Below are 19,499 nucleotides of genomic sequence, written 5' to 3' on the forward strand. Positions count from 1 at the left end.
AAGGCACCACCAGAGATAATTTGGATGCTCTAGGATCAAGTATACGTGGGTTGTCTGGCAAATGTTTGGCTAACCTGGTTTTAAAATGCTTAGTAATAGTGATTTCTCAGCATCCTTATGCAACCAATTCCAGTTTTTAGTGTTCTCATCACTTGAATGCCTCCCACTCCCATGAAGACCTACCTAAATCTTTATTTATGCAAACTAATTACATAAAATATAATTAAGGCATTTATCAAGTTTTTTTCCATGTGTGAAAAGTAATCAATTAAAAGAGTATTATCATGCATCTTCCTACCTCTACCATTTTTGCCTTTTCTAGAATAAAGAAAAAAATTCTGTCCTCCTAAGTCTTGTTTTCTAGACCTGGAATTACTGTAGTTGCTGTCCTTTGGATTCATGCCAGTTCATATACAGTTCATAGACATCTTTATTGATGTCCAATTCCCAATGTGAAACAGAGTGCTCCAGCTGAGACTTTATTAGTGCAACCAGTGGAACTATTAGTTGTGTAAAAGTGGAACAGTTATGTCATGTGCCATATATATGATACCCTATGTAATACCTTAATACCTCCTGGAATGCTGCTACTTTTTTTTTTTTTTAAAACACACACCCCCCCCCCCCCCAACAGTAAAGTATTAAGGATATCTGTAGCCTATAAACCCCATGTTAAAACAGAGTCACTGTACTATGCATTTGCTTTTTCCTCTCTAAGTATAATACTTTGTACTGGCCTTCAGCTAACTTCGTGCTCTTGGTATCAGACAATTTCTCCATTTTACTCAAGTCTGTTTTGAATTGTTTCCTTCTGAGCAGTGTTGCAGCACCTGCAGTTTAGTGTCACTGATTTTAAAAAAATAAATATTCTATCATCCACAATATTAAAAAACTGAATAGCACTAAATGTAGGACAGAACTCTGCAGTCTTTTACATGTGCTTAAGGTGAATTAAAGACCCATGTCTTAATAAACTTTCAGAATTGAATTCTTTTTTCAGTGAAGTCAGTGGTATTACTACCATAAAAAATTAAATTAAAAACGGATCCATTCTATTACAAAGGTCCCATTTACTGGATTATTTTTAACTTTGGCACTAATTTTGTAAACACTTACTCATATACACATACTTGCCCCACTGAATTGAAAGGGACTGATTAGTTGCTTAGAGCCAAGTGCTTTGCAAACAGGGACTATAGCTGTGTTGTAAATAGGTTATGGTGCTTAGCTTTTCTTTTTTTATTGTGTTGAAGTGAACATGTATTTATTTATTACGCTAGAAAATTTGCAAAAGTCAACATTTTATTAATTTCTTTCTGTATGGAAAAAGTCATAGCACGTATATGTTTATTCCATTTTAAAATTCTATGCCCTACAAACTGACCTACAAAATTAACTTACTTGCAAATTAACTTTGGGTAGAATTAGTTCCTTAGCAAGCTATCTGCAGTGACAGTGATCTGCACATTAAGATTTCTTCTCTCACTGTATTTCCACACCCATGAAGAGTTAATAATTCAGCCTTTTGTACAGCTGTTGCTGGATACAAACCAGAGGATCAAAGCAACCTTTAGATTCTTCCTACTATACCAACTAGTTGGTCATATCATGGAAAGTGCTCTGTATATACAAGTGCTGAGTTGGAGCTTCAGCTGAGTTTTGTAGTTCAATTGCTTTAGGATGTGGTGGTAGCGCTGTGGTATGAAGTGATTTCAAAGTATAACTGTGTATCAAATCTTAAGAGTTAATTCATTGTCAGGTGTTTTGGGTCTGTAAGATATAAACTCTGCTGACAAATACTGGTAAGAGCTTGGTTGGTATGGAAGAGTCCATAGTTTGATAATACAGATAACTTTATAGAAGGAGGTATAGTTCCCATTTATAAACTTTTTATAAGGCAAAATGAGTCTATTTTATCAATATTAAACCTTATACTCAGTAACTGTCAAAATGCTTTTATCTGCAAGCAGAAAGTGATATAGAGAAACTTTCTTATGAAAGAGTCATTTTGCAGAGGTTAATATAGCGCAAACGACAAACATCTAGTCATGCACTTACACAGATACCTGGGGTCTGATGCACAAGCTAAGTAATTCTGAAAACATAAAATTCTTTTTCTTTAATAACCTATTTTTTTAAATTATGTCAACTCTCTTTGCAAAAATTTTCATAGAATATCACTTTTTGCGTAACTATACTATTTTAAAGTAATATTTGAAAGTTACTTGAAAGCAGAATTTGTATTTGTAGTATTTGAGTATAGCTTCTCAAAATATACCGGTTTTGCAGAACTAGAGGTGGGAGTATGCCCTGATTTCTTCTAAGTTTAAAAAAAAAAAAGGCTACTCTTAAATGAACATAGCAAATTCTAAGCTACCCATCTTTGCTGTATCCGCCTTGGCCAGGCATGATAGGAATGCTCAGTACACTAGTTATTCCTAGTTACCCTAAATTAAGCCATCCATGGGATTGTGGTAGTTCAAGACTGGAGTCCCCATCTCCTTTCAGGATTATGAGGCTTGTAAATTGTATGAAGCCTTCTGTTTCCTTCTTTTTCTTGTACACTGTGCGCTGCTTGGTGGACCTAAGAAACCAGTCCATTAAATATAATTCATAAATAGGAAATAATGCTATGTTTCACTGTTAGAGATATGCTGTTTACATTTTGATTGCATTTTGAACTGTAGTGAATGATTAGAGCAAAGTTTTCCTATTATTTTATTCTAACAAGTTGCAATGGATAATGTCACTCAGCAACAGTTGTTAGGTAGGGAAGATAGGCACGAGGCATTTTCTCAACTTGCATTCCACAGAGATCACAGTTCTATTAATAAAAGCCATATAAGACCTCTGCTAGCTTCCTGGATACAATAGAGATTCATTTAGTAATGACAGGAATATTGTATGGCATACCTATTCACTATACCACTTGGTGTAAGGCACCACATTTAGCATTTGCTTTTCATATGCAGCATGTAAGCTAATGGTGTAAAAATGCTTAAGATAGTGTGAATGTTCTTTTCTGAAAGTTCAAAAGGGAGTTGGTTTTGGTGGAGCTCATAACCTTCTCTTATATGCTGAATAACTTTGCCTAGCATGCCAAATAACTGCCAAAGAGTCATACTTCAAAATAAATCTCAGGAAGACACTTGCTTAGAATGAAGCAAGTGACACCACATACCAGCAAGATACCAGAACCATTCTACTCTGAAGAGCACAATCTATCTTAAAGGGATTTTGGTGAGAGTTACTAATTAGACTGGCATGGCCAAAGCCCTGACCTATTAGCAGCAACAAAAAACAAGCATATCTGTTGGCAAGCATTGACTCTTCCCTCACCTTAAAGAAATTCTCTGAGGCTATAGAAACTTCTAGTGAGTATATCTGCTGGAGCCTGTTTGCATGCTTGCTTCCCTGAAAGGAACTGAGAGATCCTATCATGTGGATTCCTTTGTGGTTTTGTTTTTTTTTTACTCCTATCTGTTTTTCTACGTCAGGACCTCCTTGAAAATAGCATTTCCACAAACTGTATTTTATGGTCAGTATCGTTTGTGTGCCTCCTTCAAATGTGTCTTTTCTGAAGATGGACCTTAACTTGTCACCAACCTAGGTCCTATTGGCCTGATGTGCACACTCTTAAGTTAACTCACATGGAAATCCCCTTCATCAATTGATTTCTTTATTTTTCTGGATGAAATGAATAATAAGCTTTTGAACTACAAACAAGTACGAAATGAGATGTTGTGAACTCTGGTGTGGCTTAAAACCTGGATTTTTAAAGGTGCATAGCAATAAGACTGAAAGATAATCCTGGAGCGATCTGCCTGCAAGGCCTTGAAGACAACTGTTGTTAAAGAAAAGCTGTTGGGAAACTCCAGTACTGGATTGGGGCAAGCTCAAAGATACCATCTGCAGTGGTCTTTTTTGCAGCAGTGGGGCATAAGGCAACAGGGGAAGACCAAAATAGCATAGCTCCGTGAAGGTGATGTTCCTTCGCTAGGCCGTAGACTTGTTATGGCCAGGGTTCTGCTATTCACACTCCTCCCTTGTAGGGGATGTTCTCAAACATTTGCAATGCAGGCAGGCAGCGAGTGAACTTCTGCCAGGGTTAGATGATGATGGCTTTGGGGGAATGCATTACGTGCCTAAGTATTGAGCTCTAGTCATGATTGCAGCAATGCTGGCTGGTTGGTCATAAATCCATTATGGCATGCTGCATCTGTTGCACTAGTGGATGTTACTCTTTGCTATGTCTAGAGTCTTTCTGGCAATAGATATGATCTCTCTATGGCTGTTCTCTCATGGTAATTTGCTGAAGATTCACTTTGTGGTGCTCTATACCACTCCCATGCCAACTACTGGTCTCAAGCCTTGTGTCTTTCTTCTCTGTCAGTATCTGAAGCCCAGGCCTGCTTGGTAACTGATTTGGGTAATCAGTTAACTAATTAGCATGACTGCTATGATTTGTTTTACTTTAGCCCACATTAGCAAATATTCTGTGTTACCACTTCCTTCCTGCATGAAGAGGTCTGACAGGTACACGCTGCAAATCCACAAGCCAAGAAATGTAGTAAACATATCATTGCTCACATTACTTCTGTGGGGGCTGAGACAGAGCCTTTATCATATTAGAATTCTAAATCTTCTCAACCTTCCATTCTGATTCCCAGCATCCAAGGTTACAGAGCCTAATAACTGTAAAAATCTCAGGGGAAGAGGTAGGAAAATTACTAGCCAGACATGCTGTTGCTACCTTAATAATAATAATTTGGATCTCCAGCTAAGAGACAGAGATGATACTGTATAGAGAGCAGGAGTGTGCAATAGGCTTTTTTAGCACTTACAGTGGCATAGAGAAATGTCATTTTATGCTTTAATGACCATTTATCTGCATATCTGCTGGCATTTGTCACGATGTGGAAGACAGAGGACTGTTTGATGACACCTGGGTAATGCCTAAGCTTCTGGTTGACTGCTAATGACTTATAATATCATTGTGTTGGCCATGAAGGATGGCTTGATGCAAGAATCTGTTTTAAGACAAAAAAAAAAAAAAGTTGTTCCAGTTCTTTCCCTGTCCTGCTGTTAGAGCTTTATCACTGTACTTTTATGGTGCATTTACGTTTCTTGGCGTTGGGCTGGCACTGCAGGATGTGACAGTGGCCACTGTGGCCTTTTAGGGTGCTATGTTTTTGTCGGTAACCATGTTTCTGCAATTATTTCTAAAACTCGCTTCATCTTGGCTCCTCTTACAGGGAGGATTGTTCAAGATCTCTGCTGGTTCATTTCTGGCAATGTCAAATGACCCGCAACTCTTGGGGTACTGGCACTGAGATCCAGGGAGCCTATCTATCATTTTAGCTTCATGGTTGTAGTCGGTGGATCACATCAGCAGGAAGAGGCAGTTTCTAGTCCTGTTCCAGAATTTAGTGTGGCAGGTTCTGTGCAGTCACTGTGACCCCATAATAATCCTGGTCATAAAAGTAGAGTGAAAGTACAGAACACTTTGGGAAGCGAGGTGGCTCATCAGTTGGCTAGCTTGAGGAGGGTTGCACACAAAACACTGATCTGTGACATTTGAAAATAGTGCGATTTTGTCCAATTTTTCCTAAGATTAATTGTTATTGGAGTTTGGACTGTATTGCATTGGGCTGCATCATGGGTTGAAAGGTGTGTGTGGGGGTTTCTGTCATTGTTTTTATTAACACATTTTTTGTGTGTGTGTGTGTGATCACAATTGCATCTTCATTGCCTTAAGAACAGTCTTCAGAATAGAATGAGTTCCCCATTGAAAGGGAGGAACAAAATTTCTTTCCATTTTTATTCCCACCTGTAAAGAACTGCTGCCCTTGTAAAGTCAGAGCTATTTGCTGACATAGAAATGTTGCAAATGTACTGACATTTCTTTTTATAAAAATCTGGATTAAAAAAGATTGTGAAGAAAATCACTTGAAAGTTTCCTGTAACAGTTCTTCCGCTGGGTTATAAAAGTTGAATAGAACTAATTATTAGTGAAATGCAACATAGTGGTTTATTTAAAGCTTGTCTGCTAAATTAAGTCAGAATTCCAAACTCATCAGTGAGATCCTCCAGTTTCCTTACTCTCAGACTGTAGTGTCTGCCCCTTCCTCTGTCTGCTTTTTTGCAGGTAGCTGCATTGCTTCCATGCGTAACCATAATCTAGATACGGTGCCTAATTGCTTGTATTCTAAGGCAAGGAAGGTAATGGCCTACTGTATTTTCTACATACTGGATGTCTACTTAGATTTCTGTTACAGGTTTTCTGGTGGATTTTGGAAGTGTTTGGGTGTCTTCTATAAAGAAAAATCTGAACAACGCAATCTGAGTACCAAGCCTAAATAGTTTCAAATATTAATAGTTTTATTACCTAATGAAGTTGAGAGATACTGATTTTTATTTTGTAGCTAATGTAACTCAGTGCATGGATGTCTGACTTGAGGAAGTTCACATAGCAATTCCATGTCACAGGTGGAAGTGAAATAGGGAGTTCTTCAGTCCTACTCCACAGTTTTAACTGTATGTTCATGCCCTCTTTATATCAACATCTGAAGTATATTTTTAATACATTTCCAGTTGATTACTGATGTTGGTCTAGCTTTCACTTTTTTTTTTAACTTTTATTTATGTACTGTTTTAATAGGACTTTTTAATGGCTTTTGCCCGGAGGATGAATGGTTGTGCCAGCAGAAGTTAGAGAAAAGTTGCTTCTACAGTCCTGAATGGGATAGGGATAAGATTTGCTTTCTTTAAAGCATGAAAAAAGGTAGTGCCTATTTTTATACACTGCATTCTGATGTCCTCCCAAGTGTTCAAAGTAACTTAATGAGTGGGAAGTGTCTATGGAATAGAGATACTTTTCCTAGTACCCTTGCCTTGAAAGTGGCAGATTTTGGGGGTAGTCTTAACTCCATTGGTAGCTCATTCCTATTCAGTTCTCTGGGCAAGAGTGAGCAGGTGCTGCTGACTCCCCTGGGAGTCTTCCTCTTTGAAGCCATGGCAGCCATCCATGTATCTGCTGGTTTCCTTGCTCCTGCAGTTCACACCTCTGAGACTAGTGAGAGAGAATGGGGGTTGGAGTATCTGTGGAAAGCAAGTTGTATGAACTACTTCCAGGTTTGTACCGCTCTTCTAGAAGGACCCAGCTTCATTCTCAGCTGACAACCTCACCCACAAAACTCCTACAAAAACATGTAGGTCTTGTCTTCCCAGCCCACTCTCAATCCCTGCCCTGCAGTACCAGATGCTCTGCTTGATCCTGATCCTCACCACCTTCTCCTGAAAGTCTTGGGATTCCATTCCAAATGGAAAGGAAGTGTAAAACTGAGATGAGCCTCAGACCCATGGCAAGTACAGAAATTGTCATCGGTTATTTTTCCGCCTGAGAACAGTGCTGATGTCTTCCTGACACAGGCACATGTATACACATCCTTAGTAAGCTTTCCTGTTAATTCATCTTCCCGTATCCATTTACTTGAAGCAAACACTACAATTTAATAAGTAATTCTAGTATTAAAGTGATATATTTATAAAGTGCCCTTTTATAGTTAGCCCTTTTGTGAAAGCTCTGTTCAGGACTTACTTGCAGATTCTGATTGCTGGATGGGTAGAAGTGTTTATTTCAGTCTGTGAGATAATCTGCTTCATTCAGTGAGAAAAAACCTGAGGAAAATGACTTTCTGAAAGCAGCATGACATCTGGGAGAGTGCAGTTTTGTTCTCTCCTGCTAGAATAACAGTAGCCAACCTGCTTTTGTTCTGTAAAGAGCGTAGCGCTATTCCAGCAGGGCAGTTCTCATGTGGTGTAATTTCAAGGTGAAATTTGCAGCTGCTCCTTCTTCTTCTTCTTCCCCTAGCTAACTATAATCTTGCCTCTGATTTTCTCTTAAAGAAAAATAAGAGGGATATAGAAAATTTCATTAAATACCTGTGTATTATTTCAACATCTTGGGGATTAATTTTTGTCAGGTAGCTGAAAGGAGTAGTATTAATGAAACCCAGTAATGTTAATTTCCTTTTAAAAAGTTTACAAATGGCTAGTTTTTGTATCAGTAGAAGAGGATAGTGAGGAAATACTAGAAGGAAGGGGTGGGGAGGTAAAGGCAGCATCTTAACATGTTATTAGTACAGAGGAGTCACTGTCCTCTTTATCCGTGATGGAATTTTATAATGAATTGCTTCTCCCTGCAGATTTCTGTGGTATAGTATCAGTGTGATACATAGTAACAAACAAAAAAACTAGTTGATTGCCTGTGTTTTTGTTATTATTTTTAAAAAATACTGACTTGTGCTTCTTCCAACAAGACTGCAGCCTTACTTTCATAATGGCATCAGACTTTCAAAATTACCAGTGAATTTTTTTTTTTTATTTGTAGTCAAACCATATTTTTATTTATTCAGGATGTAGTTTCTAGTTGACATCTTTAGGATACCTTGTCTCCTATTTAAAAAAAAAAAAAAACAACCAACAAAAAACCCCAACAAATGACAAAAAACCAGAAGTGCTTCATAGTTTCATGGATTCTTCCGAATTCCAAAATCCATCTTAACTGCAAGTTACATATGAGTAAAGCCTGATGCAGTAATAATTATTTTTTCTGTTATTAAAAGAATTGCCATTCTGATAAAACAGTTTTAGTTTTTCTGTTTTAGGTTGCTTGTTATTCAAGCAACAAAGCATTGAATACTTATGCTTTAAGAATCTGTTTCTTTTTTGGTTAAATGATTAAAAAATTAACACCTTTCCATTTAAATCATGTAAATAGTTAAGACTCATGCTGTAGCTAAGCTGATTCTTTCTCTGTTTTAAAAATAGAAAATGCTAGAGCAGTCCTTCCCTTCCCCCACTACGTACTCACTAGTCCAAGCTAGTAAATGTTACTGAATGGATTTCAGTGTTGTAGCCATTCTACAGTAAGTACAGCAAGATCCTTTGTGAAAAAGCGAAAGGAAGAAAAAAGGTAGTAGAAATCCATTTGTGGATGTTCGTCAGACCAGAGTACCTGCACCAATGACAGACAGGCTTTCCTCGAGAAACAAATAATGACAACAAACACTGCTGTTCAGAGGAGCCAGAATATCCCCAAAAGACGACTAGAAAGTATAGGGGAGTGTCCTGCGAAACGAAAAGCTAGCTGGGGTATTCTGACCAGCCAAGGTTAGTATAGCAGCCATTTCAGAAACTGTGTACTGAAATATGCTAAGCTGACCCAATTTATGATGTTCTAGCTCTAAACTGGTTTTTGGTTTTGTTTGTTTGGGGTTTTTTTTTCCTAGCTGTAATATAAATGCATGCTTATGTTAGTGGCACTTTATTGTCTTGCATGGGTTAACACAAGGGTGTTGAGGCTATTTTTGTTCCTTCTACACTCTTATCAGCTGATCTAAAATACCTTTTCTTGTTTATCTGCCCTATTTGTTTTATGCAAGTGTTTAAGGCTTGACTTACCCTGACTTTTGCTGTCCTGTCACAAGGTAACTGGATACCGAAGGCTAATTGTTTACGACAGGGAACAGGGGAATGGAAGGAGGGGGAGGAGTAAACTTTACATATAACTTTATATGTAAACAGAAGTTTATAGGTAGCTGAAATAGGAGGCAATGGAGGAACTACAGGTGACAGAAATATTGTCCTGTACTAAGATACTAAAGACAAAGATATAATTGTAAAGGTTTGCATAGCAAAGTACTTAGGAGGTATTTAAGTTGCTGGCTACTGACGTTTTCAGCAATGAGGAACAAACTCTATTATAAAAGAAGTGTTTAGGATTGCTATTGTCTGTGCCATATTTTCCTAAGTTTTTCATAATACAAGAGTGTAAAAGGGAGCTTTGAGTAATTGTGAGAGTCTAATAGGAATTTTTTAGAAGAGCGATCATTTCAATTCCAATTAATACTGACCATACGTAGGGCTTAGAGTGAAACAAAAAAGAAAATAAGGAAATCAGACTTGAAATTCATGATAATATGATATCCAATTAAAAACTGGAGATGTTAAAATAGTCAAGGAATGCAGGAGACAGGAAAGAGAGATTGAATATATTGTGCATAAAAATAATTATGAATTTACTATGTAAAACATAGCTATATGTTATAAGAATCAGTTATTCTTAAAATACCTTTGCTAATTGCCAGTACTGCCAGTTTTAGAATTAAGCAATATTCGAGAATTTAAGCAACAGTTACCGTAGCTTCCCAAATAACTGTTCGAATGCAACGGTACTGTAAGGTTATATTTATTCATCAGTTTTAATACGCAATGTATCTTTTATCCTCATATTGTTCACTGTTTGGGCTAAGATTTCCTGATTGATAGTAATTTTTATTTATGAACATTTCAGCTAGTGTTAGGTCAGTAGCTCCCAAAAAACTAGGACATTCTCCCTCAGACTGAAGAGAAATTTTACAAAAGTTTATCAATATTAGCACTAGCCCCTCCTTGATGTGGTTCAGGATTAGGCTCTTTTTGCATTCTTATAAAGAAATAGCCACAGTTAGTCAAGTTTGACATTTTCAAAGTCACATTAAAATATGGAAAGTAAAGTTTTCTGAAGAATCCATCTTAACAGGGTCCAGCCTCTTTATGGTTGCCAAACTGGGCATATATATTCATTGATGGACATCTTGAAGTACTGAGACTTCTGTTGCAGTTGAGGCTTCTGTTTGTTGCAGTTCACTTGAATAACAGGTATATCTAATATCAAATCTGAAGGAGGCTCTTTTCTTCCCTCTCAATTCCCATCCATGGAGGTATCCAAACCTGACTTTGTTCTTCAGGCACCCTTGCAGAGCAAGGGAAGAGAAAGTCATACTGCAATGCAGTATGTAATTGAATATGCAGATTGGAAAATGCACTAAAAGTGATGCAGGGGGTGGAATATGTCATGATAAGATTTGGTAGAAGGGCAAAAGAATAGGGTCAGACTAGGAAAAGGTCTTCAGCCTGCTGGCTCGAGGGTCCACAACCAGGCTATTTTACCAAAATCTCCTGAATGTAGCAAAAATCAGCACACTAGGCCCAGCTTTGCTGCCCAGCTGGGTACTGCTTTTAAGGCTAGGGATTAGGCCGTGTGCTGCATTCACTCTTTGGCAGGCTGGGAAAATACTGGGAATTCTGGGCATAGCTTGGGGAAAATTGCTTGCAGTCTGGATTAAGGCTGAGACTGCATTTGAGGAGCAAAATTATTCCAGGCAGAAGTCCTCCAGAGTCTGAACTCAGCTCAGAATGTCCGTATGCCTTTTCTGTCACCTTCTAGTTGGGAAGGCCTCTGAAAAACCCTTAGTTTGTTTTAGTGACTTGTCCAAGGGAATAATAACAGCCTAAGAGCACTGCCAGCTGCTCCACGTACTCAAATCAAATCTGATGTGGGTCTAACGGGTTACTGAATTCAGAGGTTGATGTGATTTTACACCTTGGTGCTGCAACTGTGACACACAGAGTTTGCAAGCTACTTTCAGCTAGAAAAATATCCAGCCAGTTGTCGATCTTTCAAGAAGATGGAAAAAGCAAACTGCATGAGCAATGGACAAGGGGAGTTCTTGCTGTGCTTTCACGTGACGGGAGAAGGGGCCTGACACACTTCTTCCCGTGTGTGCAAGGCCCGGCACAGAGCCAGCAGCAGCCGCTGCTGCTGCTATCGTCATTACCATTGCCTTCACGTAGCATAATGTTGCTCCTGTTGGGAACCAAGCGAGCTATGTTTGGATATTGCTGTTGTGGTTCTTTTTAGGATTTTTAATGCAGTTCAGTGGCTCATGTTTCTGTGTGAAAAGTAGGTTAAATTGTAATGCCAAAGCAATCAAACTTTAGGAATTGTTAAAAGTAATGCTGCCTGTGCCATGCTGATTTGACCCTATAATGCATTATAACCCAGCATTTGACAACACAGTCACGTGCTGTACTTTTCCACAAAGCCCCTGTTTCCTTGATGTGCAAGATGGATGATGTTCTGAGAAAGCATTAGGTTTATATTCAGAAAAAATACACCCTATGTTTTCCTGTATGTTGCAAAGGTTAGAAGGCATATAGTGAATGGTAGGAAAAAAGGGTTAACGTTTTAATGTCCCTAAAAGCAAATTCTATTCTTGTCTTTGCTGTGGCACCTGTGTGTTTGAAGACCAATCATCTAACCTAAAAGTTTCTTGACTGATCATGGTTATTATTATCTAAGGCTGAAATTTCAGAAGCTCAAAGCTCTCATAACCATAATTAAACTATGCTTTCAGTGTACACTCTAATGCTTAAGTACTCTGGAAAAATAAGCTATTAGGCTGGTTTTGAAATTTAAGCATTAAAACTCTCTGTCTTTTGGTTCCTTAGTTATAAAATAGTATGAATGGATGATGTTATGAAGATAGATTCAGCAAGGGTTTTGAAGTATTCTTTTGTTATTGGAGAATACCATGAAAAAGGCAATATAAAATTAACAGTGTTATAGTCAGTTTGTAGTTTGAGTAGCATGTCTTAAAGAGCAAGAGATCATACTAGGTATGAAGACACAAAATAATATGAATGCTAACTCATTCATTGAATACAACAGTGGAATGGCAAAACTAATGCGTGGTCATGTAATGTGGGTGCATCATAAACAGAACTGGGGGAAAATAGATTTGTTTTGTATGGTTTTCACGAGCAGGAAATAGTTGGCATTTGCATTTGGAATGAAATCCCCAAATTTTGAAAGTCTACATGATGATAAACACTGGAAAGAATATTGGTTTGAACCAATCAAGGTTTCATTTTTTGTGTGCCTATGTTTATATATTTATGTGTATATATTTATATATTGTTATATAATCCTCAGTCAAATAAATGAAAACAAAGACTATTTGAAGTATTGAAATGAAATATTTAAATGCCACTTGAACTGCATCTTCTCTCAGACATATTTTAATCATCGCTAGCCTAAATTCTGATTCTTTTGGGATTCTTCAGTTCTGATTGTTGCAATTTCATTTGTCAAAAAGCAGTGGCTTCTCTTTTGCTGGTCATATCTAATCACAGTAGTTAAGCACCATAGATGCATTTCTTAACTTTTAATTCCTTGACTTAAGATTCTTTTCAATAGTTTTTAACATCAAATATCAATTAAATAGTTGACACACTTCTCTATCCTGCAAGGGCTTTAGACAAATCAGTAATTTTATAGTGCCACAGTAAAAATCTGTTAGAACTTAACTACATATACAAAATATCAGGCAGTTTTAACAACTGGAGTGAAGTGAGTCCATTGATCTTGGGACTATAATGTTACAGAGGTTTTCTGTTATAGTTATTGATCCTGTCTGTTGCTTCACTTTCCACAAACTGAAACACTCAAAATACATCTTAAGGAGTAAAAGGTAACAGTGGTGAGCTTAATACATAGCATTTGTTAGTTTTGCAGGAATAAATACTAGCTACAACACTTTCCAAATAGTCGTCTTTCTCATCTCCCAATAATGAACTGTGGCAGGCTTCTATTTTCAGTTCTTCTCTGATGATACTGCTTCTTCTGAGGACTGGGACACCATCTATTTACCCTTAGAGCAGTATTTTTCTGAAGTGCTGAGCCCTGGCATAAATCTTGTCCCAGTGAAGTCAGTGAGAAGACTTTCATTAATTTCCAGTCCTCCTTGTTTTGAAAATCCAACTTTTTAATGTACCTTTTGTACTGGGTTTTTTTGTTTGTTTGGTTGGTTTGGTTTTGTTTGGTTTTTTTGAAGACTACACAAATTTCTAGAAATAAAAACAAAAGGATGGGATGGCTCGAGTTAATGACGTTTATGAAAATATTTTTACTTAGTATTTTACTACTATGATCATAACTGCAGGAATCACAGGTAGTTGCAGGTAGATGTAAAGGAGTGAAGTCTGTAGAAAAACATGAAGAAAATTACATTAATGATCTTGCAATTCTGACTTTCATCCATTTCTAATCCCCATTTTGGGGGATTTTCATTGCTGAGAATAGTTATTAAAACCCCAGTTTAACAACGAACGAAAGAATTGTTTAGAAGATAACTGAGGCAATAATGAACTGCTGAAAGAAAAACACAGTTCAGCATATGGATCAAATAGCATTTGAAACATGTTCAGAATATCTTTGCTTATTTCTTTTCTAAGTATATTATGAGTAAGTAGTAAAATAACATATGAACATTTGGCAGTGCTTCCCTTACAAATCTGTGTACTAATACTGATTTTTGGGGATACAAAACTATGTGTCTCATTGCTTGAGGATAAAAAAGGAGTTTGTCCTGCAGTTCTTGTTCAGCTCAAGGTTCTCTTGATTTCACTGTGAGTTTCTCTTGTGTTGAAATTCCAGTTAATCTGTCTTGGAAGGCAAACACACAGATGCTGGCACTTCAGAAAGCTGTGATGTTAAAAAAAGAAATGTGAAAAGTGAACGAAAAGGGCCACAGTCCTTTAGCATAAGAAAAGAAACTGGCAACTTGTATACGCTTGTATCTTCAAAGCTGTGTTTACAGGGTGAAAGTTCATGTTACAGTGAGCTGCTGATCTGCTTCCAAACATAGCTGGAGTGTATTAAGAACAGGTCCAACTAGCAAGAACAGATTTTTTTTTTTTTTTTAATTTTTTTTTATTTTCCAGATTGAAAGAAATGAGTAGGATTTATAATTGCAATTGGCTGGAAGTGCCATGGGGAGATGGAGATTTAGGTATTGTATGATACTTTGTAATTCTTTTAACTTCGCCTGTCAATACAGTGAATATATTTATTCTTTCTTGTTAGTGTTTACAAAGCAATGTAGGCTGCCCTTCCTGGTAAACTATACACCAGAGAACTTGGAGCTAATGTGGCTTCTAAATATAGTTAGAGATACTTTGTATTCAGCATCTGTCAGATACACCATCAGTAGGGAATTAATGCATTAACAGTTTTGGAATAGACCATGTTTGCTAATACTGCTGTTACATACAACATTGAATGAAAAAATGTCCTCGTTTATATTCTTGTTAATGCTTTCTAAGTGAGAAACATAGCGAGTTTGTAGATTAGCAGAAGGCAGCAATCTAGACAATTTATTTTAAGACACCTTTGATGTTTATGATACATATTTATTTTGAACATATTCCTGTCCTTGTGGCATTTAATGGTGAATTACTATGTTTATTGATAAATCAGTTGGAATGTGAAAGTTTTTTTTCCAAACTTGGTTTGCACAAAATATTTCTGCAGCATTTTGCTTATAGATTTTATTTCTTGTAGAGATGATACAAATTTAATTGATTTAGCAGAAACAGCTAGCTGCTGGATGTCTCTACACAAAGATAGGGATATAAGGTGGGTCTAGATGCAAAACAGAACTCACAATGGGATGTGGCATCTTTTGATTCTCAAATGTCACCAGAGTAATGACATTAACGACATTCTTCTGAGCAATTGAAGAGGGAAGGAGGTGAAGGAAAGAAAGGTGGAAGAAATGTTGCTTTCAGATCCTACCTGCATCTTTGTTCTGTTTAGAGTTATACATAGCTACAAAAATGACCAAAGTGTGAGTGTATTTAATGGGCATAAAAACTTCATGACATTTAGAATTTTTAGATGTTTTTCTATATAATAGTTAAGTGCCTTTTTTTTTCCTGTTAATTTAGGAGTAGGATAAACTGTCAAGAGAAAGAAGTTCTCATCTGTAGAGACGGGGACAAAATTTCAAAAGCAGCCTCTAAATACAGCTTTTAGTTATTCTTGAGGAATTCTTTGCAGCTGCCAGCAGGAGAACTTAATGGATCTAATTCATTTGAATTAGAACGACTCGAGTGCTGGTTCAGATACTACTACAGAAGGAAAGCTTTGGTCAAAATTTTCATAGTGATTGCACACATCCAACCTACAGTAGGATAAATATATCTGAACTTATTGGGATGACAGGGAAAATACTGAGGTTTTGTCAAAATCAGGTCACACTAAGATTTCTGAGCTCAGTTTTTGTAGTATAATACCCCTTAAAATGCCAATCACTTTATGTTTGGTTTTTTTAGCTGTTATTCTGACTAGTACTAAGAATTGCAAAATATTACATTTAATAAACCTAAAGTAAAAAGTATAGGAAATGATGTGTGTGTGTGTGTGTGTGTGTATATACACACACACACACACACACACAGATGATCAGAGCTTGGCGCAAATAATTCTGAAAGAGTATTGGAAGCTGGATCTTGCCTGTGGTCCGTCTACTCCCACAGATGAAAAAGTACAAGGAGCTTCACAGATACTGGATACTCTGACATAATAGAAATCTCCATGCATTTTTAAGATCAGATTTACAAAGCTTTCATCTCCTATATTTTTTAACTTCTGTGATCAGCTTTATATAGTCTTACAATAATTGAAATACTCAGCTGTGCTTTTGTTTTGCTAATTTTTTTATCTCAATAGCATCCAGCAGTGCTGAGTTTCACAGTGTAGTTATATGTTCTCTGAGAAGATACAGTCTTATATCTGAGTAAGTTTTAGTTTCATTTACTAACACCTCTAGGAAGATGGAGGTTTTATCTCAGTTTCCATATTGTACACTATTTCAGATGTATTTTAACTATGCCCTGATTTCTTTGCAGGTTGAGCAGTCTTAATCTTTGGTCATTCTTTATGTGATTTGAGGGGATTGTTTATTGTAACCAAAAGTGTACTTTCTGAAACTGGCTAGTGGACAGAAGGGGTCCAACAGGAAACAGAAACAGGGTCTGTTTCTAGTGAGTAGTTACCTTAGAGCTTAGACTGATGATGGCCAGTGATTGAGCAATAGCCTTCTTATTTAAAATTCATTGCCTTGTCATTAAAATGCAGTAACTGGTTTTGCAGGCAGTCCTAGTCCATTGCAACAGACAAAGTCAAACACATTTATGCATTGGAGATTCATCTGCCATTGTTAGCAATTCATCATACTTAGCTAATTCTCTGTGTCTCTTCAGGGATTTTGGGGGGCTTGATATAACTCACAAATGATTGTATTAGCATTTTACAGTTCCAATGATTTTTCTTCTTACTGAAATAAATGTTGGTAATTCATAATATGTTTTTAAGATGGTTCTTCCTTGCACAATCTCTCAAAACTTGATTTGCAAAATTCATACAATAAATTGGTATCAGCTATGCCTGCAGCCCTGTCTGCCTAAAAGGGACCTGTCTGTGGCCAGTCTTCTAGAAGAAAGGGCAGGTTCTTCATCAGGAGCCATGGGATGACTCTGGGACCTGTGTTACGAGTTAAGGGAGGGTATGTGTGTGAAGGTGGGGTTGTTGTTGGGTTTCTCCCCCCCCCCCCCATTCTTTTTTGGGGGCAATAAATAAATGGAAATAAATGTCAAACCTTCATATTAAGCATATCTAACTATTTTTAGCCCTAATAGCCTTTTAGAATGAGAACTTAGACTTAATATCATATTTCTTCTACTATAGCCATTTTTTTAGTGTGATTCTCACTGTATTTCTCGTCTTGCACTTGTGTAGTAGCTGCAGGTTAATCTCATCATACATAAGAATTTCCATATTGGTTTTCATATCCATCAGCTTTTTCAGGACTTTTTCAGGCAGGTTTATGTCTGGTTTAAGTTCAAATAATCAATTTGTTGAAGTTGATAAATTTTTATATGCCAGCTGCAAAAGTAAGTTATATTTTTTTTAAAAAATGAACAATGCAAAAATAGAAGTGGGAAATACGGTAATTGATGACTTTATCAAGTCAGATTACTGAAATCAATATATCAATATTTTGTTCTCTGTACCACATAATCATTTATTAGAGATGTTTACAGTTAATAATAGAGCAGTTTTTATTGTTTAGAAACTGATCATTTGAAATACAGTCTCTAAAGAGGAAAAATTAATTTCATAGGACAGTTGGCTTTATTGTGTGCGTTATATTTTCTGCTTTGCTCTATGCATTCTGAAATCCTTCTAATTCATATGGTTTACTCAATAAATGTTGTTATTGTATAGGTTCTTGGGCAGATCGCTCACCTCTGCATGAGGCAGCCAGTCAAGGACGTCTTCTTTCTCTAAAGACTTTATTGTCACAGGTGAAGGCTGTGTTCTTAAAATTGCTTTCATTTTTAATGTTACTTAATTTCTCAGCATAGATTATTAATGCAGATTTAGTACGCTTTGCTTTGCTTTTTCCACTTTAATTTTTCAGAGCAATACACATTTAGGAATTTTTTATATGATAAAAAAAAGTTAATATTTTTAAAAAAAGGTTAATATTGAAATATTTCCTCTGTATGTTTTAAAACTTCCCTCCCCCCCCAAATTTTTACCAAAGCTCTATCTAAATGTACATCAGTCTTCCCTTCTTGCATGGTATAAGTCAATGTAGTTCCGCTGCTTTAAGCCATCAGGTAAATAGAGCTAGTCAGGAAGATACTTGTTGAGGGGAAGAATCACTGAAAGATTCTGGTTTTTGCATAGTTGTGATTTAAACAAAAAATTAATTGTTAATAGCAAAGGGAGAGACTGTAAACTGCTAAATTTTAATATTACAGTATTGTTATATAGCTATTACAATACTGAAAAATTATACTATAGAATACATTTGATGAAAGCCAATAGATGCAATTATTAGTTCTTAAGAATCAAACAACAGCTACTGCAGAAAAATTTAAGGGCTTGATAATTTTATCAATCCAAGAAGTGTTTTCCTTGCTTTAGATTCATGGCTTTAGATATTTCAGACCTTAGGTCAGAGAATCACAGAATCGCAGGACAGTTTAGACTCAGGGCCTTGCTGAGTTTTAAGGATCACCGAGAGTGGAAATGCACCAACGTCTCTGGACCGCTGTTCCAGGGTTTTGCTGTCCCCACAGTGAAATTTTTTTCCATATAATTAATTGGAATTTGCCATGTCCTGACTTGTGTCTTGCCTTTTGTCCTATCACTGTGCATCTCAACAGTCTGTTTCCATCTTCTTTATACCCTCTATATCCTATTCCTATTTCTAATTTTTTAAAAAAAGGAGATCTGACAACTTATTTATTCTGTTATATACATTGATAGATGAAAGATTCTTTTTTTGCTCACTGAAGATTTATTTATTGCAAGTAGAGTTTTAAGCTTACTTAGAGTATTTATTTATTTGAGTACGTATTTATTTGAACAGTAGTGTGAGGAGACAACTCTTAACAGCTTTTGTATGATCTTTATATGTCATTCATGTCTTGTTTAGGGGTACAATGTAGACACACTAACAATTGACCAAGTAACTCCACTTCATGAAGCCTGCCTGGGAGATCATGTAGGATGTGCAAGAATCCTTCTTGAAGCAGGAGCAAATGTAAGGGGCTTTTTTTTTGTATATGAAGTCCAATGCTAACCTTGGTTTAACCAAGAAGGATATATTCCTTGATTTTTATTTTTTTTTTAATCGGTATTTCTCTCTACTCACCCTATTGATTGCATTGATCTCATTGAATTACAATAAGCTGCCATTTGAAAGCTAGCAAAGGAAAGTGATGGGTAGACACTGAGACAGTAATGAGTTGGAAAG

The 19,499-nt window shown here is 36.6% G+C and overlaps 1 protein-coding gene across 4 annotated transcripts in view; it reads left to right on the forward strand.

Moving 5' to 3' along the window:
- ASB5 (ankyrin repeat and SOCS box containing 5) overlaps window positions 1-19,499 on the forward strand; it is a 39,492-nt gene that overhangs the window by 14,035 nt on the left and 5,958 nt on the right. For 3 of the 4 annotated variants that reach the window (XM_030029397.2, XM_030029406.2, XM_030029414.2), the window contains 2 exons: window positions 17,957-18,036; window positions 19,179-19,286. In XM_030029397.2, the coding sequence (XP_029885257.1) occupies window positions 17,957-18,036; window positions 19,179-19,286 (188 nt within the window). Of the gene's footprint in view, window positions 1-8,882; window positions 9,175-14,610; window positions 14,679-17,956; window positions 18,037-19,178; window positions 19,287-19,499 lie in introns of those variants that run through there. The other variant, XM_030029423.2, reaches the window with a different exon arrangement.

Source organism: Aquila chrysaetos, chromosome 1, assembly GCF_900496995.4.
Source record: "Aquila chrysaetos chrysaetos chromosome 1, bAquChr1.4, whole genome shotgun sequence".
NCBI lineage: Eukaryota > Metazoa > Chordata > Aves > Accipitriformes > Accipitridae > Aquila > Aquila chrysaetos.